The sequence below is a fragment of the Stegostoma tigrinum genome, chromosome 8 (assembly GCF_030684315.1).
Source record: "Stegostoma tigrinum isolate sSteTig4 chromosome 8, sSteTig4.hap1, whole genome shotgun sequence".
NCBI classification, from domain to species: Eukaryota; Metazoa; Chordata; class Chondrichthyes; order Orectolobiformes; family Stegostomatidae; genus Stegostoma; species Stegostoma tigrinum.
Window position 1 is genome coordinate 12,450,239 of NC_081361.1, and position 26,175 is coordinate 12,476,413.

Here is a 26,175-nt window from a genome sequence, read left to right on the forward strand (position 1 = left end):
GGCAGAATCAAGTTAAGGATCGAGTATTGGATTACTGAAACTTTTACTCATATTTTGGAGGTTGATTTCAAGTTTTGTTCATTTATAATTGGACCCATTAGTTTATAAATCATATTTTTGTTTCACAACATTTTTGGATTTCTGGGATTTGTAGTGAGGTTTTTGAGGGCTGTATTCAATGATAACTGTGAATCAGTACTCGTGCTTTTTAGAATTGACCCTGTTTCTTGAGCAATGTTAATGTTGAGGCATAGGTTATGGCTCTAAATTTTGAAATATTGTTTTATGTTTTAAATATTGAATGCTTTTGCTTAAAATGGAAAATAAAAGCTTCAGTTCTAAACAGAATTATCATAGCAGCATCTGCTGCAGTAAATTCCACAACAATCTGTTGAGCACAGTAATATAAATCTTTGATTACTTAACGTGCTTCCAACCGTCCTTGTTCTGTTTTGCAAAGGGCTTTGGCAGTTTGTACAGCAACATCATTGGGCAACAGTCTTGCAGTCAGTAATTTACTGTTACCTTGGGTCAGACATGGTGTTTAGAGTGTATGTTGACTTTTTGTTTAAATAAACTGCTTTGTGGTGTTCTGCTGTCCTGTCTTCTCCCAGGATAGGGCATATGTTCCTGTTACTTGAGAATGCACTTGAAGATAGTTCAGTTTTTATGGTGGTGATGGTTGGAAAAGATTGTGACATCAATAGAACTTCATCTTACCTTTTCAAATCAAGATTTAAAACTTTAAAAAAAGGCTGAATTTTCATGAAACTTCTGTGCGATTTCCGTGTACTGCTTTTACCTACCCAGGCGTCAGAAACTCTGTTGGGCATTGAAGTTGAAGAATATTGTCTTGACCAAGACACTGCAAAGGTGACTGCTTGTTTGTATCTGTCATACTTAAATTAATCTCCAGCCTCAATATCTCTATTGGAGGGGTGTTTTGGAGTAATAGTCTTATTTTCAATTGCTTTTGTGTGAATAAAGGCTGCCTAACTCTAATTTTAAGATTATTCCCCCAAATTCAGTTTCTTGTATTCAAGGAGGCAAGATTGTGAAAAAAAAGACTTGATAATGGACGAACTGGTGCATTGAAGACAGGTCCATGTCAATGTGTCTTAAGTTTACAAAGTGCGACTCTATTGACGCTAGAAGAAACTACTTCATTGATATTGCCATCTGCTGAACATCTGAGATTTGTTCTGTGATAGCTACTTGGGGAGGACGGCTATCTTATTGCACAGTTAATTGCAGCAAATGTTCAGTAATATGCTGATGTGCTGTTAGCCTGATTATTTTAGTGTATTTGAATTTGTGTGGAACTTGTAATGCATGTGTCAATGTGCCATACCAGACAGCCCAGAATATGTTTTTTCCTTTATATGTTGTGACTTCAGCTAATTGTATGTGCTCACCGTAGGCCAAGCCCTGTCATGGGAATTACTACCTTCAGTGGGGCAGGACAGACGTCTTTCCTGAGTTGTCTGCTGAAGTATTTGTAGCTCTTTCTAAGGAGTGCTCAGTGTTGTTACTTGTGCTGTTTGTGTAACTGTTTAATCTTTAACAGCTCAAACTGAATGGATGAGGAAGTGAATTTTGATAAACTGTTGATAGTGCCTAATGCTGAAAAACTGGCTTGTATCCAACAAGAATTTAAACATACATTGCCAAATAAAGCAATTTCTCATTGCATGGAGCACCCCGAACTGAAATGTGAATTATTCTCCATCATGAGTAGGAATTTTGTCTAGTTTTTCCTCTGCTCTTTTCTGTGTAGCGTATTCACCCCTATGATCGAACCAGGCACCTTACCATATGCGGATCGAATCCGGGACCTTCGTGGGCTATATGGCACAGCTACAAAATTCATTGAACTAATTCCCTTTCATTCAACAAGGAAAAACTGTTGGATTTTCAATTTCTTACCATTATATCACAGGTCTTTGATTTTTCAGAAGCCATAATAAAAAATACTTCCTGTCTGACTGAAGCCTGCAGTAGCGTATCAGAGCAAATTGCCTTCTTTGTTCATAAAGGCTTGTATTAGTAGCATTTCTGTACATGATCTTAATTGCATTGTTGCGCATGAAATACTTGTTCTGTATCATGGTGCTGCTAAATGGATCATTCATCACAGAACACAGTCAGTTAGGGTGCATTGTCTTACTCTTTTCCTGTCTTTGAAGTTGTTTAGAGACTTGGCTCAGCTTTACCATCCTTTTCGAGCTATAATAAAAAAAAGGCTTTATTAAGCTATGGTTCATCATTTCTTCTACAACTGTTTCATTCTGCAGTACATTACCATTGAAGGAGTGGTTAGCATCTGTTCTGGTACTTTTTCGCAGTTGATAATGACTTCACTTAAAGATAATGAAGTTGAACTTTTTTTTGTTGTTTGCATCAAATCCTATCCAGCTGATGAAGCAGACAGCAGTTTCTGAATCTTTTTTATCTCTTAACTGTATTTGGAATTAACTTGGGTGAAGAAACATCTATTTCTGACTCAACAGACTTTTCCTTTTATGTCTATTTCTTCCTCTTGGTAGCACTTCCTCTGAAAGTGTTAAATTTGCCAATATCTCGTCCACAGGAGCATTAGTGGTGAATAGGTCTTTATAGTGGTTCGAGGTAATGGAAACTGCAGATGCTGGAGAACCCAAGATAACAAAGTGTGGGGCTGGAAGAGCACTGCAGGCCAATCAGCATCTTCAGATGAAGGGTCTAGGCCCGAAACGTCAGCTTTTTTGCTCCTAAGATGCTGATTGGCCTGCTGTGCTCTTCCAGCCCCACACTTTGTTATCTCTATAGTGGTTGTTGACTTTCTAACTACCGAGCAACATTACAACTGAACCTAACACTGTCCCTATGTTCACATTCATTTGTTTCCAATGTGTTTGATAATAGTCAGGTGTGGAATCCATGACAGTATTCTCTGCTGCTATTTTTAAGATGACCATCCATTTACCTTTGCTGAATCTCCCAGTATCAACATTTTTATGGCTTCCATTGATCAGCAATTGAACTGGATTTGCCATATACATACTGTGGCTACAGGAACAGGTCAGAGGCTGGGAATCCTGCAGTGAGTGACACACCTCATAACTCCCCAAATGGATTGTAGCAATCGACAAAGACAGCTGACCATCGACTTCTTTAGGGCAACTGGGGAGTGGTAATAAATGCTGTGCCAGCCAGTGATGTCCACAGCTCATAAAACAATTTTTTAAAAGTTACCAGAATGAACTGTTGAAATCTATTTAGCCTGTGCAGTTTGTTGATTGAATATCGGACTTTCTTCGTCTTTGCTGAATCTTCTGAAATCCAAGACTATCCTTTTGGCTTAGCAAATGTATCAGGTATGTTGCTGAGTCATATAGACCAAGAATGTCCTAACTTCAGATGTGGACCGTGCTGATATAGTGCTGTTTTATTAGGGACACAAATAATTGATGTAGTACTGCAATTTTTTGTGTGGTTGTCAGGTTAGGACAGCATTGGATTCATCTGCAAAACTTGCCATAGTTGGATAATATATCAAGAAACTCTGTCAAGAATCCTAGCCAGGTAAGCAAGACACTAACTGATGATGGGTACTTGTGAAGGTACAACATCCTGCAAATTATTTTGGACAATAGGAAAAGAATAGAGAAAAACAATCACAAGGATTTGGACTTTAGCTTCATGACTGGAATTTGCAGAAATCTGCACATGGGATGACAGCTATTCTCAGAAACTTCCAAATTTGTTTCACTTTCTGTTTATGCCACATAACAGGCAGCAGACCCATCAAGTAAGTAATCGGTGATAATCCTTATATCAGCAACAGACAGGCATGGAAACATTTCTTTTGACAGGAGTTTGGATTTGTTGGTGCTGTCTTCTCGGGTTCAGCAGCATGAACCAGTCTTTTAAAAAATCTGAGTATGTAACTTTAAAGCAATCATCAACATTGGAATTCATTTGTGATCTGAGCCATATATCCATATTTTTTTCAAATATACTAACTTAGCTTATCTGCGGCATATTTACTTATCATTTGCTGCAGCTTCTATTTCCTGTGCTGGAATTCCTCTTAGGGGTCTGACTGATTTATTTCTGACTGTCCACATATGCAAGAACATAATAAAATTTCTGGTACAATGGAGCGAAGTCCCAATACCTTTTAATTAATGGAAGCATAATACTGTGGATGCAACAGTGCTGGGAACGCTCAATAGATAGGCAGCATCTTGAAACATTAAATAGAATTAATGATTCAGATCAATGCTTGAGAATCAGAAATAGGGAGGAAGGAGATTAAACATTCTATTAAGTAATGCAAAGGGAAAGATTAATTGGAGGAAATAACCAATGGACGTCTCAGTGAAAGTACAAAAAGAAGGATTTGTGCATGCAATAGGAGTGGCTGTCTTACTTGGACATTGTTGTATTAGGAACACAACACACTGAAGCACAAACCTTTTGAACAAATATTAAATTGAACCATCTGTTAATTCTACCAAGAATTATTTTCAATGTGGCTGATCACATGATGTTAATATTGTTTGAGTTTTATAACGTACATAGAGTCAGAGAGATGTACCACACGGAAACAGACCCATCGGTCGACCATGCCCATGCTCACCAAATATCCTAAATTAATCCAGTCCCGTTTGTCAGCATTTGGCCCATATCCCTCTAAACCTTTCCTATTCATATACCCATCCAGCTGCCTTTTAAATGTTGTAATTCTACCAGCCTCCATCACTTCCTCTGGCAGTTCATTCCATACGTGAACCACCCTCTGTGTGGAAAAGTTGATCCTTAGGTCCCTTTTAAATCTTTCCTTAACACCTCGCAACTCAAAACTATGCCCTCAAGTTTGGGAGTCCCCTACCCTAGGGAAAAGACCTTGACTATTCACCCTATCCATGTCTGTCATGATTTTATTAATCTCTGTAAGATCACCCCTCAACCTCCAATACTCCAAGGAAAATTTTCCCAACCTATTCAGTCTCTCCTTATAGCTCAAACCTTCCAATACTGGAAACTTTCTTGTCAATCTTTGCTGAACTCTTCCAAATTTAACAACATCTTTCCTATAGCAGGGCCACCAAAATTGAACGCAGTACTCCAAAAGTGGCCTCACCAATGTCCTGTACATCCGTGCACCTGATACTCAGTTCTCTGACCAATAAAGGCAAGCCTTGACAACCCTGCCTATCTGCAACTTGAGTTTCAAGGAATGTGAAACTGCACTTCAAGGTCTCTTTGTTGGCAACATTCCCAGAACTGTACCATTTAAGTGTATAAGCCCTGTTCTGATTTGCCGTACCAAAATGTAGCACCTTCAATGTACCATGTCTAACATGTCAGACACCAAGCTCTTTATTATGCTGTGTCCCCATTGGACTATCATCAGTTTGTCTGGTGAGAGAACAAAACAAAAGAACAAAGAAAATTACAGTACAGGAACAGGCCCTTTGGCCCTCCAAGCCTGCACCGACATGCTGCCATCGAAACTAAAACCCACTACCCTTCCGGGGACTGTAGCCCTCTATTCCCATCCAATTCATGTATTTTTGAAGATACCCTTTAAAAGTCACTATTGTATCTGCTTCCACTACCTCCCCCGGCAGCGAGTTCCAGGCACCCACCACCCTCTGTAAAAAAACTTGCCTTGTTCATTACCTTTAAACCTTGCAGCTCACACCTTAAATGTGTGGCCCCTGGTAACTGACTGTTCTATTCTGGGAAAAAGCTTCTGACTGTCCAGTCTGCCCATGCCCTTCATAATCTTGTAGACCTCTATCAGGTCACCCCTCAACCTCCATCGTTTCAGTGAGAAGGACCCAAGTTTCTCCAACCTCTCCTCATAGTTAATGCCCACCATACCAGGCAACATTTTGGTAAATCTTTTCTGTACCCTCTCCAGAGCCGCCACATCATTCTGATAGTGTGGCGACCAGAATTGAACATAATATTCCAAATGCGGCCTAACTAAGGTTCTATAAAACTGCACATTGCCTGCCAGTTTTCAAACTCAGTGCCACGGCTGATGAAGGCAAGCATGCCACATGCCTTATTGACTACCTTTCCACCTGTGTTACCACTTTCAGTGACCTGTATACCTGTATACAGATCCCTCTGCCTATCAGTACTCTTAAGGATTCTGCCATTTACTGTATATTTTCCATCTGGATTAGACCTTCCAAAGTGCATTACCTCATATTTATCGGTGGCTCAGTGGTTAGCACTGCAGTCTCACAGCGCCAGGGACCCAGGCTCGATTCCAGCCTTGGATGACTGTCTGTGTGGAGTTTGCACATTCTCCCTGTGTCTGCGTGGGTTTCCTCCGTGTGCTCCGGCTTCCTCCCATAGTCCAAAGATGTGCAGGCTAGGTGGATCGGCCATGCTAAATTGTCCATAGTGTTCAGGGGTGTATGGGTTCTAGGGGGATGGGTCTGGGTGGGGTGCTTCAGGGGGCGGTGTGGACTTGTTGGGCCAAAAGGCCTGTTTCCACACTGTAGGGAATCTGATCTAATCTAAACTCCAAATTTAAAATAGCTCTGAAAACGTAAGTTTAAGGTTTTGGAATACTCAATAACTAGATGTAAAAAAAATTTGTGCATCACGTAATGAATACAGAAATGCAGTGTTTGGTGACACACCCCTGGTAGCTTGTGACCTGAAATAATGGAGATATTATGTCAGTTCATTTTATAGTACAATTCAAGACTAATCATTACAAAAGAAAATATTTTTAATCAACCTATTTAGTTTGACACATGTCTGAAGCAGGTGCGACTTGAATCTAGATCTTCTACTCCAAATATTGAACACTGCCACTGTGCCTTCGGACTCTTAAATAGATATTACACTTTATGACAATGTTTAAGATTGGGAAATCATGATTTATTTACCATCTGTGACTTTTCTATGGGTTGAAGAGTATTTGAGCTAACTTATGTTGGAGAAGTAATGTCCATTTTCTGCTGAAATCTTTAAAAAACTTTATGCTGGCTTCCAACTTATCCAGAGTTGAGTCAAATTTCACAAACAATATTTAATGTGACAGCTTCTTTCGAGACTTCATTCTCAGTGAATATGATTACTCAGTCCCTTTGTACTGTCTATGTTCTCCAGAGCTACCTTTTGGTTCCATTCTTATTTTCCCCAATCCAATCACCATACTTGGGTTGTCTGCCAAAGAATCATCCTCAGTCATTTCCTATTTATCTCATACTCTTTTATTCACTCATGGGGTGTGGGCATTGCTGGCTGGCCGGCATTTATTGCTTTTCCCTAGTTACCGGTGAGAAGGTGGTGATGAGCTGCCTTCTTGAACTATGGCAGTCCATGTGCTGTAGGTGGATCCATATTGCTCATATAGAGGAAGTTCCAGAATTTGGACCCAGCGACAGTGGAGGAATGGTGGTATATTTCCAAGTCAGAATGGTGAGTGGCTTGAAGGGCAACTTGCAGATGCTGGTGTTCCCATGTATCTGCTGTCCCTGCCATCCTAGTTGGAAGTAGACCTCAGTTTGGAACGTGCTGCCTTGGGTGAATTTCTGCAGTGTATCTTGTTGATAATACACATTGATGTTATTTTGTTCAGGATATGATCCTAATTGATGATTTATCTGCTATACATAGTTTGATACCACCTTAGAGATAGTAGGAACTGGAGAATCTGTGATAACAAGGCGTAGAGCTGGATGAACACAGCAGGCCAAGCAGCATCAGAGGAGCAGAAAAGCTGATGTCAGCTTTCCTGCTGCTCTGTTGCTGCTTGGCCTACTGTGTTCATCCAGCTCTACACCTTGTTATCTCTTGATGCCATCTTTAGTTTATTTTCATATTTGCATAAGCAACACGATTGTTGTTGTTAACTGCCAGTAATTGTTGCTGAACAAAAATGGTTGTGTGATTAAATTCACCATCTTACTAACTTGTGGTAAATCATTTGTGCCTAAATCCATCAGGTTCTTTAACCTCTCACTTAGGTTAAACCTGCGGATGTCAAACTGCAGTGTCTTGTTTGACCATGATCTCCGTTTTATACACCACATTAAATCCATTGTTAAGATCATTATTGTGAAATATCTCCAAAATATCATTAATTTCAACGCATGTCTCACTGTTACCTTTGAAATGATGAACAGCTGCATTATCTTATTATCAACTCCTGCAGTAAACCTCCTGATGCTGTTCCTATGGTACAACTAATAATGGTTAAGAGGAGGTTGATTACAATTTTTGCTTGTTGGGGTTTGACTTATGTTATTTCATTATCCACAGCCTTCTGCAGCAATGAGTTCCTGGATTAACCACCCTCTGGCTGAAGAAATTCCTTCTCATCTCAGTTCTAAAGGGACGTCCCTGCACTCTGACGCTGTGCCCTCTGGTCCTAGTCTCTCCAATGATTGGACGCATTTTTTCCACCCCTTTCTTTCCAGGCCTCTCTGTATTCTGTATGTTTCAATCAGATCCCCTCACTCTTTTAAGCTCCACTGAGTATAGACGCAGAGTCCTCAACAGCTCCTCATATGACAGGCCCTTCATCCTCAGGATAATTTTTTTAAGCTTCTTCTGGATTCTCCTCAAATTGTCCATGATAGCTCCTATTTCTTCTAATGGTAATGCAAGTCTTATTAAAGTGGGAAACCCCAGTTAACATGCAACCAGTGCACTGGAATTAAAATGATAGCCCCTTAAAACCAAACACAGATGCAAACACACAGCATCAAAAGGCAGCAGAGTCTTCAGTGGTGATGTATTTAGAACAGTAAGGCAAAAGAAAAAGAAAAACAACTGCATTAGTCCATGTCTGAAAACAACAGAATGTGATAACTTCTCATAGTCCATTGATTTCCTGACAACAAAGCCAATTGATCATAGCTGTCCAAGAGTTTCTCTGATGAAGGGTCTAGGCCCGAAATGTCAGCTTTTGTGCTCCTGAGATGCTGCTGGGCCTGCTGTGTTCATCCAGCCTCACATTTTATGATCTTGGATTCTCCAGCATCTGCAGTTCCCATTATCACTGATCATAGCTGTCGACTGATAGAAGGTCTTCAAAACAACTTTGATCTGGGTGGAAATCAAACTCATTCCAAATCTTTAGAAAATGATCACCATTTAGAATTTCAAAATTTACAATCCAGTCAAATTATAAAGGTGTAGATAACTTATCACATTCACAGGTAGAGAATTTCAGGATAGACAAACTTGCCCTGAGTGCAAGCCTCTGGAGAATTTTTCATGCTGACTATTTCGATCCGTAAGCCAGCTAACCAAGTGCAGGAAAGGCTGCTAGGCAACAATGAGTACAGAGGACTCCATTGTATTTTCAAATTAAGGTTTTTGTAGTACTTAAATGCAGTAAACACTTGCCTCTATTCATCTAAAAGCTTTTTCCAAAATCACTTGAGTCAACGTAACTAGCAGTTAAACTACAGCCGACATTAAACATGATTATTGCTGATAAAAGACACCTTATGTTAAAGCTTTTCATACTGTACTCTGAGTAATAGCAATCACGGTCAACCTGGTTTAAAACTTAATCGAAGCCTGGCTGTTAACTGTCAGCCAGCATTCATGACTGCATTCTTTCTGAGAACATCTCTACCAATCAGAGAACATTTTTCTCTTTTCGTATAAATGTTGATTTTCCCTGAGAATTGGTATGTCTGCAAATTGTCCTGATGAGTGCAAGACAAAAACTTAAACAAAATGCAAACTTTTAGCAATGTACTACCAAATGACTGAGATAATGGGAACTGCAGATGCTGGAGATTCCAAGATAATAAAATGTGAGGCTGGATGAACACAGCAGGCCAAGCAGCATCTCAGGAGCACAACCTGAGATGCTGCTTGGCCTGCTGTGTTCATCCAGCCTCACATTTTATTATCTTACTACCAAATGACTGACTGTTTGTGTACGTTAAACTTTGGAATGAATTTCCAGATAATTACACAGTAAACCCTTTTCAGTTGAGAAAATATGCAACAGTTCCATCTTTTGATTTTCAAGGACTTTTAAATATGCGTTCCCAGCAGCAGTAATATGTGCTTTCGGAGAGCTGATGTGAAGACATAGTAAAGTGGCTAGATTTGAAAGGTCCTTTAACAGAGGAATGTAATTGCAGTAGAAGTACAGCACAGGTTTACCAGACTGTTTGGTGGGATGGCAGGACTGACATATGGGGAAATGCTGGATTAGTTAGGAGTATATTTTCTGGAGTTGAGAAGAATGAAGAATTACAGAGGCTATAAAATTCTAACAGGGCTAGACAAGATAGATGCAGGAAGATTATTCCCAATAACATGAGTTGGGGAGGCCAGAACCAGAGGTCACAGCCAAAGGATACAGGGTAGAGCATTTAAAGATGGGGATAAATTTCTTCATCCACAGAGTGATGAGCGGTGGAATTCACCCCCCGTAGTAAGGAGTCAAGGCCAAATCAATGTGTGATTTTCAAAGGAGTTGGATATAATTTGTCAAACTAAGGGGATTTCATTCATAGAATCCTTGCATTTTAGAAACCGGCCATTCAGCCTAACAAGTCCATATCAACCCTCTGAAGAGCATCCCACCCTAACCCATCCCCTTACCCTCTCCGTGTAACCCTACATTTCCCATGGCTAATGCACCTAACCCCCACATCTCTGAACACTATGGGCAATTTAACATAGACATGCAGGTTAGGTGGATTGGCTTTCGACTGTGGGACGAAACTGGAGGACCCAGCAGAAACCCATACAGACACAGGAAGAACATGCAAACTCCACACAGACAGCATGAGCATGGAATTGAACCCAGATCCCTGGTGCTATGAAGCAGCAGTGCTAACCACTGAGCCACTATTACAAGGAAAAGTGGGAAAAGTCTATTAAGTTGGATGATCAGCCATGGTGATAATTAATGGCAGAGCAGGACCAAAGGGCCAAATAGCCTACTCCTGATCCCATTTTCTATGTGATTATGTTTTAGATAGGTGAGCAGCAAAAAGATGATCGAGGTACGTTTTCTTTATTTGCTGAAGGTTTATATTTGATAGCTTAGTGATTCCAGTGATTTCATGCTTCTCCATCCATCAAATTATTAACATGCTTAAAAATAGAAAAATATATTGAAGTCCTAAAATGTGGTACTCTGCATCTGTCCTTGCCATTAGTGAAGAGCTGTCACGTCCCCTAGATAGACTGGAGAGAAGGCTCTTTGGGTTGTAGGTAAGGGCAGTCTGGTTGCTTAGTGTGTAGCACTGCTGCCTCACAGCATCAGGGACCCGGGTTCAATTCCAGCCTTGTGCAAGTTTCTGTGTGGAGTTTGCGCATTCTCCTCATGTCTGTGTGGGTGCTCCGATTTCCTCCCACATCCCAAAGATGTGCAGGTTACGTGGACTGGCCATGCTAAATTGCCTGAAGCGTTCGGGGTGTGTAGATTAGGTGGCGTTATAGGTTATGGGTCTGGGCGGGATGCTGCAAGGGTCAGCGTGGACTTGTTGGGCTGAAGGGCTTGTGTCCACACTGTAGGGATTCTATGAATAAAAAAAAATTCTATGAAATACTGATCACCTTTTAGAAGCACCATGTGTAACATGAACAGTTTTCAGGCTTGGCCTGACAACTGGCACAAAACAGTTCAGCAACACAAGTGGCAGGCAATGACCATCTTCAACAGCAGAGAGAGTCTAACCATCATCTCATTAGTTCAGTGGCATTGCTGAATTCACTACTATCAACATTCTGGGGGTTACCAAGACCGAAAACAAATTAGAGTATCCATATAAATATTGTGCTTTAAGAGCTTGTCAGAGGTTGAGAGTTCTGTAGTGAGTAACTCACTTCCAGACTCCACAAAGCTTATCCGCCATCTATAAGACACAAGTCAGGAGTGTGATGGAATTTTGTTTAGTTGCCTGGGTGTGTGCAGTTCTGACAACACTGATGAAGCTTGACTCCATCCAGGACAAAACAGCCTGCCTGGCTGGCATCACATCTGCAAACATTTGTTCTGCCCACTTACCACCTACAATATGCATTGCATTAATCAATAGGTTTCCTTTGACATCACCTCTCAAACCCAAAACCATTGAGTAGGACATCGGAGTAGATACATGGGCACACCACCACTTGCAAGCTCTCCTCCAAGCCCCTTAAGAACCTTGGGTACTGCTGGTCAAAGCCACAAAATGCCCTCTTTAATAGCACCTGGTATACTTTCATCACTTAGACTGCAGCAATTCAAGAAAATAGCGCAGTCTCTGCTTCAAGGTCAGCAAGGGATGGGCAACACATGTCAGTTGAGTCGTTGAAACCCGCATTGCCTGAACAAATAAAAAAGAAAAGAAAGTGATTCAGAATTGCTGTGGTTTAATCTAGCTTTGGACAGTAACCATGTTTGTCAAACCGAAGCAGTGCCCAAGTACGTGTGACAGTAAAGATTAGGGAAAAAGAAAAACAGCAAAATTGTTCTATTAAACATTTAAATTTACCCCAGCTATCCTATCAAGGCTGAATGAAGAAACCAAGATTTTCCATTTTCAGTTATTACCCTTGTTTTATGAAAAGGAGGAAAATGAAATAAATTTGATAATTTGGTCTTATGACTTGTTCCATCTTTCAAAGCCTGGATGTACTGGTTTTCCTGTTTGGAAAAGTACACAGTTTCAAGGAACTTCCTATATTGAAACTCACTGACTGGATAACAGGAACGGGAAGGTTAACATCCTGAGTGTAGGATGTCTGTAAGGTTGTGCAGTGAGCTAAAATGGCCATTGCATGTGATGTAACTCATAAATCTGGGCATTTTGTTATATTTAGTTTCACTGACATGTATCGTTGAATAGACTGCATTGTTGATAAATTTAGGTGGGGACTGTTTTGGACACAAAATGTCTTTAGTCCTTGGGTGGGGGAGGCAGTGGGAAATAGCATTATCAGCATTGATTATCAAACAAGGAATTCCACCTACACTGTACATTATGAACGAATTCTTGTTGAAATTCAGCGTTTGAGATAGGAAGAGAATTGGGATGTAACGTAGTGCTGTTTCTTCCAGTACAGCCTCCACCTGGACACCAATTTACTGTTTCTCATTGATGTGTAGCTGGCCACTTAAAGGTATGTAATATTAGTGCGTGGTGACTGCTTTTTTTGTTTACATCTTTAATGTTTGCAATCTGTTGACCAACAGTAAAGGCTTCCCTCAGTCTGCTTGATTAGATCATTCCATGAGACAAATATGAACTGCAACCCTACACTGTACTGTTCTGTTGAGTTCCAGTGTTCTGCAGAACTTGTGCTAATATAAGCCAGCATTTAAATCAAGTTAGAATTTGAAAATCTAAAATCCCGTTATGAAGCACAAGACAAACTTTTATCCATCGTATGAATGTGGTATAAGTATTTGTACCATTAGGTGACTGATTTTCAATGAGTGGATTTTCCAATTTTGAGTTTCATGAAAAAGTTAGCATTGAAAAGTACTGAGACTTGGCTGAAATCCTTTGCAAAATAGTTTACATAAATCAGTTAAGTTTGAATGAGCACAAGATGATTTTACATTTAGTGCTTTTGAAATTACTACTCCCTTTGAATAGCATACTCTGAAAAAGTCTCTTCTGTACTCAATGAGTTATCAAAATGGTGCACTTTTTATCTATGGAATAAAATAATTGAGAATGTTGTCATTTGAATTTTTGTGTACTATAGCAATGACTGCATTTCCAAAAGCACTTTATTGACTGTTGAAAGCTTTGTGACATCCTGAGGCCGTGATAGATATGCAAGTCCAAGAATCATTAAAATTGCGATTTTTAATATGATATCTTTATGTCTGGCCAGGCACAGTTTATTGAAAAGGCAGGTATTGTTTACCTGCCTTGATTTAGTCCATCATTCCCACAGCACAGAGAAGAAATTAGTCGATTCTTGCTGATGTGCAGCAGTACACAGCTGCAGTATACTGTACTGACCTCTATAGTCTTCTGTACTTCTGGAAACTTTTTGATAATTTCCAAAGTTTTAGTATTTGTATTAAAAGCAAGAATACAGTGCTTTAGAACTACCTTTATGTAGTGCTGTAGAAGATGATGTGATGAAAATAATATTTTATCTTAAGAGTTTACTCCAGCTGTAGGAACTTGTATAATATAGTTTTGCAGTTGTGCAAAGTTGGAAAATGTCGTCTTTTTGTTTGTTTCACAGTTATATTGTAACATGTTATGTTGTATTGTTTGTAATTGCAACTTGAAATGAAGAATTGTTTTAATGAAACCTACAATCTTAAAGCCCACATGAATGTTATTGTGCCCTTGAATGACAGCATATTTTCAAAAGCAGGAAATCTTCCTGTCAGCTATATGCAGTCTGGGCTTAATACCGCCAGGATACAATCTTACTTCTGCTGTTGGTAGTTATTTCCTCAAATTGCATGCTCCTGTTTTCTCAGATATGTCTGCTGTTCACTGAGGCATGTGGAATACTTTTATTAAACAAGATTATATATTTTAAGAAATGTGTGAAGTTTAAATGTGGTATTTTTTCAGAGCAAGTCGCTGTGGACAACTGATGGTTGCTTTGATTTTTGCTGCAGGGAAATCTTGCTGACAGACAAATGCAACTATAACAATATGTTCCCATAATATAATTTGAAACCCTAGGCCACACACTGTTGTATATGGGAAGATCTCTGACCTTGGAGGTGACTGTGCCACCTCAAATTTTGCTCTATATTTTGTACCTGTAGGCTCCAGTGCTTGGGAACATTAAGTAGTGTTTGTATGTAAGTCTGTCCGATTACATATTTCTTTGTCATGCTGTTTGAGCTAAAAGTTAAGATTTTGCGTTTTGCTGTTATCTTTGACAAAACTGATAAGTTGTTCTATAAAGAGGAGAATTCAGACTTAGTGCATCGAAAAGGTCTCTGGGACTGTCAGAATAGATGGTGCACACAGATCAGGAATATCCCAGACTAGATATCTGACAAATTATGTTCAGTTGATCTTAGCCAGAGCAGTTCAAGCATTTTTCCTCAATGTTCTTTGGTTTTGCAAGAGAAAACCGTGGAGTCTTTCTCGATGTATCCTTATTGAGATTAGGTTCATTTGGGCATTAGGTAATGGAACTTGTTGTCAAGTAAGCTCCTGACTGATGTTTGATCTGACACAAATAAATAATGCGACATGGCCAAGGTATCAAATGGTTATAGGCAAGGAAATTTAAACTTGTCAAGGGAAAAGAAGCATTTCTTCATCTGTTTTGACAACCATGTGCTGTATCAATAATAAAAGTTCAAAAATGTTCTTTTTGACAATATCATGATTTTGTTTTATTAACTTCACCTTTTTGCCAAGTACACTCAGCTTTGTAATAATTCTGTTGTGTGAGATGGTTTGATCTTGGAGTTATTTTCCTCATCAAGGAAGGAATTCACATGCTTGATAAGTTAAATGCCAAAATGACTGAAATGTCGAAATCATAAGCCTGCAAATTCAGAATTGAATCATGGTCTATATCTTTGATTAGCAAGTCAATTATGAAAGATGAAATGGTGACATGGGAATAGTAGATTTTTGCCATTTGAACCAGTTCTTCTGTTCACTGACAAGTTGAAGAAGAATAAACTGCCTTGCTAAGAAGATGAAAGAGAAGTTACCTCAACAAACATGCTAGGCAGAGGAATACTCTATGCTATTAATTGTGCTTATAAGTCCTACATGCTTGGAAAGAAACAAGCATTGAATGCTGGAAATACTAAACAGCATCTGTGGAGAGAGAAAGAGTTATTGGTTAAGTTTGATTCCCCGAATGCTGCTTGACAGACTTGTTTGTTTGACTGCTGCATTGATTTTGAAGTATTGTCAGAACATTGAGGGTTTGCTAAGTGCTGTTTTCTGTTCTTTTCTGGGATGTGGGCATCTCTAGCTGGCCAGCATTTATTGCCAGACCCTAGTTGCCCTTGAGAATGTGTTGGTGAGCTGCCTTCTTGAACCACTGCAGTCCAAGCGCTGTTGGTGGAACCACAATGCTCTTAGGGATTGAATTCCAGAATTCCCTCCTGGTGACAGTGGAGGAATGGAAGTATATTTCCAAGTTAGGATGGTGAATGACTTGATGGGGAAACTGAGGTGAGGGTGTTCCCATTTCTGCTGCCCTTGTCCAAGATGGAAGCAGTCATGGATTTGGACAATACTGTCAAAGGATCTTCAGTGAAATTCTGCACTGCATCTTGTAGATAGTAGCAGCTGTGTGCACAGAGTGTTAGCGGTGAAGGGAGTGGATGCTTGTGGATGTGATGCCAATCAAATGGGTGGTTTTGTCCTGGACGATGTCAAGCTTCTTGAGTGTTGTTGGAGCAGCACCCAACCAGGCAAGTGGAGAGCATTCCATCACGTTCCTGACTTGTGCCTTGTAGAAGGTGGACAGACTTTGAGTCAGGACGTGAGTTACTTGCCACTGTATTCCTAGCCTTTGACCTACTCTTGTAACCACAATTTATATGTTGAGTTCAACTGAGTTTTTGATCACTGGTAACCTCCAGAATGTCAATAGTCCGGGATTTAGTGATGGTAATGCCATTAAATGTCAAGGGATGGTGGTTAGATTGTCTCATATTGGTGTTTGTGTGGTGCAGATTTTGCTTGCTGCTTGTCAAGCCCAAGACTGGATGTTGTTCAAATCTTGTTTAATTGCTTATGGGAAAAGATGCAATTAACTGGCTTCATTCTCCAAAGAGTTTATTTACATAATGCTTTGGTTGCATGTTAATCGGGGGAGGCGATGGCCTAGTGGTATTATCGCTGGACTGTTAATCCAGAGACCCAGATAACGTTCTGTGGACCTGGGTTCAAATCCTGCCATGACAGATGGTGGAATTTGAATTTGATAAAATATCTGGAATTAAGAATCTAATGATGACCACAAATCCATTGTCAGAAAAACCTATATGGATGTACATGGAATAGTGTAGGTTAGTTGGACTTGAGATCGGTATGACAGGTCAGCACAACATCGAGGGCCAAAGGGCCTGTACTGTGCTGTAATGTTCTATGTTCTATCTGGTTCACTAATGTCTTTTAGGGAAGGAAACTGCCATCCTTACCTGGTCTGGCCTACATGTGACTCCAGATCTACAGCAATGTGGTTGATTCTTATCTGCCCTCTGACAGTTAGGAATGGGCAATAAATGCTGCCTATCCAGCGATGGCCTTGTACTGTTAATGAATAAAGAAAAAAAAGAGATGTTTTAAACTTTAAACATGGATAATAGTATCAATGGTTGTTTCTTTGCTATTTTATACCGCTCAAGCATATCTTGAACCTTATGACCAGCACACTTTATGTACTTTGGGTGATTTGACTCTTTTGTTTTTGTTCCATGTATTGTTAACTTCTACAGTGCACTTTGATTCGTATCAAAATGGCTTATTTGTAGCAGCAATGTCAGGATGAGGAAGGGGAGAGATTTTGCTGTTATCGGGCTGTAAAATGTTAACTGATTCTTTTCCATGGCAATAAATGGGTTTTGATGACCTTGAAACTTTGTTGCTTTGTCATATGCTTTGTCAGAAACTTTGTCATATGTTTCTGAGACAGTTCTGATCCAAATCTCAGAAAGAGCTAAATTGTGTGCCTGTTGATCTTATCCTGGATGGCGATGGCTGATTTAAGGTGAAGGGAGTTTTTGCAGCAGAATTTGTGTACATATTACTTCAAACGCTTGTTAGATCTTGACTCATGTTGTAGATTGTTATTGGTAGGTGGTTATAGATTGATCATGCTGTCTAGTTAAATAGGAGAGGGGGTCAATTGATGGAGTCAAGGAGAAGGAAACAATTCTTTATCTGTGTTTTGACAAGCACCTAATAGATACATCAGTGATAGATAGAAGTTTGAAAGATACTCTTTTTGACAAAGTCATGATGTTTCCTTTTATTAGCCCACCTTTGTAGCAAGTGAACAACCAAAATCTAAGTTGTTCAAACTGATGGGCTTAGATATTGCTGAATAAAGGAAATCTTCAAAAACTGAGTTGATTCTGAATAGTCACTTCTCTGTTTTGTGTATCAGTCTTTAAATAACGTAAGCCATTTTGTCACTATTATTATGACAGCTGGGATTAAGAAGAATGACATTTCTACTGGCAATGTGTGTAGAATGCCATTTTAGATTAAGAGCTTATCCTTGTTGAGCACTTGTGACACAGTTCAAATGCTGAATGAATTTGAGTGCTGTAATCCGTTTCTGTGGGGCTGAGTTGTTTTCCATCTCTGATTCTTTAAATGCCAAAAACTTGGTCTTAGTTGAAGCATCAGCCTAAATCAAGAACTTTTCAGTAACAATTCAGGTCAAGTCACACATTATGTTTCATCCTGATATTTCTTGACTATTCACGTGAAGAACTATTCCCAGTAACTTGATTCTTCGTTGTTGCTTGGTGCTTTGCTGAATGTTGTATTGAATGTACAGGCAAGTAGACGAAGTGGTGAAGGCAGGTATAATTATGGCATTTTAAAAGCCGTCTGGATAGGTTGTGAAAAGGAAGGGTGCAGAGGGATATGGACCAAATGTTGGCTAATTGATCTAGATTAATTTGGGATGTCTGGTTGGTATGGACGAGTTGGACCGACGGGTCTGTTTCTGTGCTATGTAACTTTATGACTCTGTGGTTCAGCAGCATCAGTAAAGGGAAGTAGAAGTGATGTTTCAGGAGATGACTTTTCATCAGAATAATATAGAGTATATCAGTTCACCGTCTTGGATCAACTGTTCTGCATTAGCATCAAAAAGGAAAAATAAATGAAAGTGTACCACTGCTTGATAGGCGGTTTCAGGAAATGGTGACTGTTATGTAGTTCTGAAGGATCATTGGCCAAAACCTTTCATTGTATGCTTATTGTAAGGGATTCAGTTTTGTGGTTGGGAGAATTATGTTGTTTATTGAAGCAATGTCATGTCTGGATAGCAGAGACTTATACAATCTTCAGCACCTCTGCAAATTCTTCCAATGATCTTCTCTGCTTTAAAGAGCACAACCTGTTCCATTTAATCTCTCCATTTAACTGAAGTTCCTCTTTTTGGCATAATTCCTTGAATATCCTCTGTATGTTTCAGAAAACCTTTAGGCATCACACTACAAGAAGGATGTAGAATTCAGCACAGTGCTCCAGCTGAAGTAGGCTACATCGAATGCATTGCCTCATCTTTGTGCCTAGTCACCTCTTTGAAAAATTCAATCAAGTTGGTCAGACATTGACTGCCCCCCCTAACAAAGCCATGCTGATTATTCTTGATTAATTCCTGCTTCTCCATGTACAGATTAATTCTGTTCTTTAGAACTGCTTCCAGTAGTTTCCCCAACACTGCGGTTAGATTGAATAGACTGTCGTTTCCTGGTTTATCCCTTGCTCCCTTTTTCAATAATGCTTCAATATCAGTTGTCCTCCATTCTGTGGCACCTCTGCTTTGCCAGAGAGGAATTGAAAATTATTGCCATTGTCCTTGACATTTGACTCACGCAACAGCCTGGGATACATTTTGCATGGCCCTGGAGATTTAGCTGCTTTTAAGCCTGCCAGAGCAGTTACAATCCTCTGTTTGTGCCAATTTCTCTCAGTACATTGCATTCCTTCTCCATGATTTCTAAACCCATGTTGCCCCTACACTTGTGAACACTAACACACGGTATTGATTTAGAACCCCACCTATGCCTCCTGGTTCCACTCACAAATTATTAATTGATTCCAGGGGTGGCAGGTCTGACATATGAGGAGAGATTGAGTCAGTTGGGGTTGTATTGACTGGAGTTTAGAAGAATGAGAGGGGGTGAAATCTTTTTGAACCTTACCACATTCTAACAGGACTAGACAGGTTAGATGCAGGAAGGATGGTAGGATCAGGGTTCATAGTTTAAGGATAGGGGATAAACATTTTAGGATTGACATGAGAAGAAATTTCTTCACCCAGAGAGTGATGAGCTTGTGGGAATCACTGCCAATGAAAGTGGTTGAGGCCAAAACATTCTGTGTTTTGAAGAAGGATATAGGTATAGCTCATGTGGCTGAAGGAATCAGGGATTGGGCTGAGGGATCAGGGGTATGATTAGTATATAAAGTTAGATGATCAACCATGATCATATTGAATGGTGGAGCAGGCTCTCGGCGCTGAATGGACGACTTCTGCTTTTATCTTCTATGTTTCTGTTACCACTGTAGTCGTCAAAGGGCCTTACTCTTTCCCCCAGTTATTCCTTAAAAAACTTGTAAGATAACTTTGGATTTTCCCCTAGCTTACCATTATTCTTTCATGTGCTGTTATTGCCCTGCTAATTTCCTGTTGCTAGGAAGTTTAAGTTTTAAGTTTCTTGTTGCATATTCTGCACTCCTCTCAGACATCTGTTGTTTTGAGCACTTGGTATCTGCCATAAGCCTCTTTTTTTTTCTCTTTCTCCAATTCTGTATATCCTTTGTTATCCAGCATTCACTGAATTTGTTAATCTCACTCTTTACTGGGACACTCAACGACCCCATATTCCTATGTTTTAATTTGCACCCTCAACTCATCAGTTTTGCTTGTCATACTCCTTGCATTAAAATAAATACCATCCAACCTTGCAGGCTTCTCTTGTGCCTTAAATGGCCTGTGATTTCTGTACCTTGCTGTCTCTTATAATTCTGGCCATTCACCTCCCCCTGTTGAACATTTTCTCTGGATTCCATCCCTCTGCCAACTTAATTTAAACCTTCTCCAAAAGAACTAGCAAACCTCCCTGCACATATACCATTCTTATTCTAGTTGAAGTGCAATCCTTCCACTGTGATTCTACTGCCCTAACAATGGTCCCATTGTCCCAGAAATGTGAAGTCCTTGCTCCTGCATCATTTCTCCATTTGTCTGGATTAACATTTTTTTTCTGTACTCACTAACATGTTGCACTGGAAGTACTCCAGAGGTTGCAACCCTTTTTTGGGTGTTTTAAAATCTGCTTCCTAGCTCCCTAAATTCTGCTTGCAGGACTTTATCCCTTTTTCTGTCTAAGTCATTGATACTAATGTATACTAAGGTCTCATTCTGTTTGCCTCCCCCTTTAAAATGCTCTGCAGCTGTTCAGTGACCCTGGCGCCAGGAAGCAACAAGCCATCCTCAAGTCTCCAGCAGCTATAGAAATGCCTGTCTGTTCCCTTTTTAAGCTCCATACCACTATAGCCTTGCTGTTCTTCTTCCCCTCTCATGCAGCAGGCCCTCCCATGGTGCCACGAAGTTCACTCCCTCTGCTTTCCATTGCACAGCCATCTCCCCCAACAGTACCCATCATGGTATGGGTAGCATGCACTTTCTCAGTGAGTTATTTCCAGATTTTCATGATGCACTGTCATGAAATTTAAGGTGAAATGGAAAACAAAGAAAACATCTATATTTGCAGTGATAAGTTTAGTAAATTATTGTGAAAGATAAACTGTGCTGACCATAACAATTGAGAGGAAGAAGGAAAATTGGTGAAACTTCAGCTGCAAAGAGCTTTTTTAAAGCTATTTCACAAGGAGCTTGCAAATTTGCTTCCCAACATCTAGGTTGCAGTTGGTAAGTGTTATGAGCATAATTCTCATATTTAAAACAAATAAAGCTAATTGAAATTGGGGGAGGGGCATAAATTAGTTCACAGGTCGGCACAACATCGAGGGCCGAAGGGCCTGTTCTGCGCTGTATTGTTCTATGTTCTAAATACTGGAGCTGTACAAAGTTCTTTTTTCAGTCGGTTGTAAAATTGGGGAATTAAGCTGAGACAGAGGTTTGGTGATCATTTTTTAACCAGCCACATGATGTGAGAAAGGTAATTTCTAGGCTGAGCTATTTCGCCAACAACCTTCCATGCACCAGAAGGACAGAAGTGAGAATGTTGTCCAATGATTGTATGCTGTTCAGTACCACTCACGACTCCTCCGATACTGAAGTAGTCCAAGCTCAAATGCACCAAGACTGGCCAATATAAAGCTTGAGCTGAAAAGTGGCAACTGACACTGGCAACGCACAAATGCCAGGCAATCACCATTTCCAAAAAGAGACAACCTAACCATTGGTGCTTGACATTCAGTGATGTTACCCGACCGCATCCAGTATCTACAAGACACAAGTCAGACATTTGATGGGACACTTCCCACTTTCTTGGATGAGTGCAGCTCTAAAAATTCTTAAGAACCTTGACATCATCCAGGACAATACAGCATACCTAATTGGCATCACATCTACAAATTCCCACTCCCTTCACCATTGATGCTCAGTAGCACCAGTGTATACCATCCACAAAATGCACTTTAGAAATTCACCAGTGTTTCTTGCACCTTCCAAACTCATGACCACTTTCATTGAGAAGGAGAAGGGCAACAGATGCATGAGAACTCCGCAAAGGCAACAGATGCTTGAGAACACCTGCAAGTTTCCTTCCATCCATTCACCATCCTGAATTAGAAATGTTTTGCTGTTTCTTCAGTTTTGGGTCAAAATCCTGGCATTCACTCCCATATGGTACTGTGGGTCGACCGACAGCACATAATCTGTAGTGGTTCAAGAAGGTAGCTCACCACCACCTTCTCAAGGGGAACTAGTGATGGGCAATAAACGCTGGCTAGCCAGTAACACTGACATCCCATTAGGTTGTTTTAATTTTTAAAAAATCCCATGAGTGAATAAGAAAAATAAATTTGATGTAAAACGGTCTCAAACTATGGACATAGTTTGTCTAGATTTTGCAAATACATATGATAAAAATATCAACGTTGTAGTCTTTCCACTCTATGTCTGCGGTATATGATGCCTACTTGTTTGTCTCTGATGTAAGCTTTCTGGAAATAGCATGAGCTGCAGATGCTGGAATCAGAGTCAATGCAGTGTAGAACTGGAGGAACACAGCAGGTCACGCAGCATCAGAAAGCAGGAGAGTTGACGTTTTGGGCCGGGACCCTTCATCAGCCCTGCTCCTCTGATGCTGCCTAACCTGCTGCGATTGTCCAGCTCTACACTATATTGGCTGTAAGCTTTTCTCTTGCAGGCTAATGTGGTGCAGCCACATGAGCATGCTAATTAAACAGAATTAAATAATTATGTTTAATGACCTAATCATTATTTCTGATTTCATTTCTGGTTTGTTTGCACGTTTGTGAGGAATTATCTTGAAAAGCACAATGACTATGAAGATGAACAAAGAAAACACATGAAATGAAATGAGAGAGAATATTGCTTACACAGGATTTTGAGGTCTTGCTTCTGAAGATTCTCCGCTCCTTTGTTTGGTCTACCTGAATTATTAACTATTAACAGAATGTGGAGTGCAATGGTGCAATATGACAAAAGACTCAGTGCAATTACCATCTGTTGCATTAAATGGCTACTTAGGTGAACAGATGTCTTTGATGGTTGCTTATAGGACAACTTCTAGTTTTAGCTCCCAAAGATTCAAGATCTGATTTGGAATGCATGCAGATTAGTGGGAGAAAGTGAACTTTTCAACTTGTGCAAACCAACATAGCTGCATCAATATGCTCAATCAATTCAGTAACTCTATTCTCTTCAAGAGGCTGTAAAGGCACCTGGACTAGCACCGTGATGTGTGAAAAGGTGACAGATGGAGTGTAAGCGAGGGAATTCTGTAAATATCTATTTTGGAAGAACAGACAAACGGGATATTTTTAAATGGTGAAGAACTTGTAAATGCTTGGCTTCAGGATGAATTCTTCTACTTGACTCAAAAAGATGGTACTATGCAGGTACAGCAAACAATTAAGGCAGAGAGTATTTCGGCTGTTACTGTAAGGCGATTGTAGGCCATTCATACAGATTGTCAATAGCTGATGCCCAAACACTGAACCCTGTGGCATCCTCTTAGTTGCAGCCTGCAAACCAGAGAAAAACTGTTTATCCTAGCTTTCTGCTTTCTGTTGGTTCATCAATCCTTTCTTTATCCAAGTAATACATTACTCCTAACCCCGTGAGATCTAACTTTATACATAAACTCCTAGCCAAGCTATTTCAGCACAACTAGTATCTACCTGACAATGTAGAAAATTACTCATCTATGACCTGTACACAAAATGTAGGACAAATCCAACCCAGTCAATTACTGCTCCATCATCCAATAAAGTGATGGACGGTTGCATCAACAGTTCAATAAAGCAACAACCTACTGAAGCATACCCACTTTGGGTTCTGCCAGGGCCGGCCGGTTCCTGACCTGATTACATCCTTGGTTGAATTATTGACAAAAGAGCTGAATTCCAGATGTGAGGTAAGAGTGACAGCTCTTGACATAAAGGCTGCATTTGATCAAGTGTAGTTTGCAAGATCCTTGGCAAAACTGGAATCAATGGGAATCACGGTGTAAACTCTCTGCTGACGGGAGTCATAGCTGGCAAATAGGAAGATGATTATGGTGTTGGAGGTCAGTCATCTCAGCTCCAAGACATTGCTGCAGGAGTTCCTCAATGTAGTGTCCTAAGCCGAACCATCTTCAAGTGCTTCATCAATGACCCTCCTTCTGTCATGTGGTCAGAAGTTGAGATGTTCACTGATTATGCAATATTCAGTGTAATTCGCAACTCCTCAGATACTGAAGCCATCAATGTCCTAGTGTACCAAGACATGGTTAGTTACCAGGTTTTGGCTGACAAGTGGCAAGTTCAATTTGTGCCACACCAATGACAAGCAATGACTGTTTCCAATTCGAGACATCTGACTGCTGCCCTTGGCAATCAATGGTATTGCCATCATTAAATCCCCAATTATCAACATTTTGGGGGTTATTGTGGACCAGAAACTCAACTGGACTTGCCATATAAATACAGTGGTTACAGGAGCAGGTCAGAGACGAGGAGTACTTCATTGAATATCTCTCATTTCCTGATTCCCCAAAGCCTGCCTACTGTCTACAAAGCACCATTTAGGGATGTGATGGAATACTCCCCACTTGCCTGGATGGGTTCAGCTCCAATATCACTGAAGAAACTTGATGCCATCCAGGACAAAACAATCTGCTTGATTTGGTACCACATCCATGGGTATCCACCGCTTTCACCACTGAAGTTCAGTTGCATTATTATGTACTATCTACAAGACGCACTGCAGAAATGACTGTTACAAGGGGGCATAATTTAAAGGTGATTGGAGGATGGTATAGGGGAGATGTCAGAGGTAGGTTTTTCACACGCCCACCACTCTCTGTGTAGAATGCGCTGCCGGCAGTGGAAGTGGAGTCAGATGCTTTAGAGACTTCTAAGTGACTCTTGGGTAGGCACATGGAGGATAATAAAATGTTGAGTATGCAGGGTAGATTGACCTTAGTAGGATAATAGTTTGGCACAATGTCGTGGGCCAAAGTGCCTGTGCTATATTCTATGTTCTAGAAATTCTTGTAAGATGCTTAGACATCACCTTCCAAACACACAACCATTTAGATTGAGAAGGACAAGGGCATAGGAAAACCACTGCCTGCAAGCTCCTTTCCAAGTCACTCCCCAACCTGACTAGGAAATATATCACTGTTCCTTCACTGTTGTTGGGTCAAAATTCTCGAATTTCCTCCATATGAGCAATGTGGGTCAGCCTACAGTGCATGGACTACAATGGTTCAACAAGTCAGCTCACCAGCACCTTCTCAAGAGTAACTAGGGACAGGCAATAAATCCTGGTAAGCCAATGACATCCACACCCCATTAGTGAAAAAAAAGTTATATTTTCTTTTCAATAAGTCTAGACTGCTGCTCATTATCATATAAGCATATTCATCCAGGAGGTCAGAAGAATGATTTTCAAAATTAATCTGTCATTAAGTGTTTGAGACAATCCTTTCCGTCCTTCGCTCTGGCTAGTATCTGGTCAGAAATTTTATCCAAGGAGCTGGCGAATGGATTTTTGTTTGTTTGGTTCTGTGAGGTTACATTTATTGCATGGCCTTTTGAGGTGTATGATGCAGTACAATACTGCTTTCTGAATTTTGTGTGTCAGGATGATGTGTTCAAATATTTATCAAAATACAACTTATTTATTTTTTTCATTTTTTTTCTATGTTCTTCTTACCACTGGTCAATTAACAAGGCGTTTTCCCTCAACAAATCTTAGTAGGATTGGAGTAATGAGGTTGCTCCATCTGGTGGTTCATCGGTGAATTAGAGCAATCCTTCTTCCAGGCTGTTCACTTATATA

General features: G+C 40.1%; 1 protein-coding gene across 2 annotated transcripts in view; it reads left to right on the forward strand.

Annotated features, from left to right (window-relative positions):
* rasal2 (RAS protein activator like 2) overlaps positions 1 to 26,175 on the forward strand; it is a 348,750-nt gene that overhangs the window by 17,398 nt on the left and 305,177 nt on the right. The window contains exon 1 of one of the 2 annotated variants that reach the window (XM_059647746.1): positions 12,992 to 13,104. The exons of the other annotated variant lie outside the window; for it this stretch is intronic. Coding sequence (XP_059503729.1) covers positions 13,083 to 13,104 — 22 coding nt within the window. The 5' untranslated portion in view covers positions 12,992 to 13,082. Of the gene's footprint in view, positions 1 to 12,991; positions 13,105 to 26,175 lie in introns of those variants that run through there. 2 annotated transcript variants of the gene reach the window in all.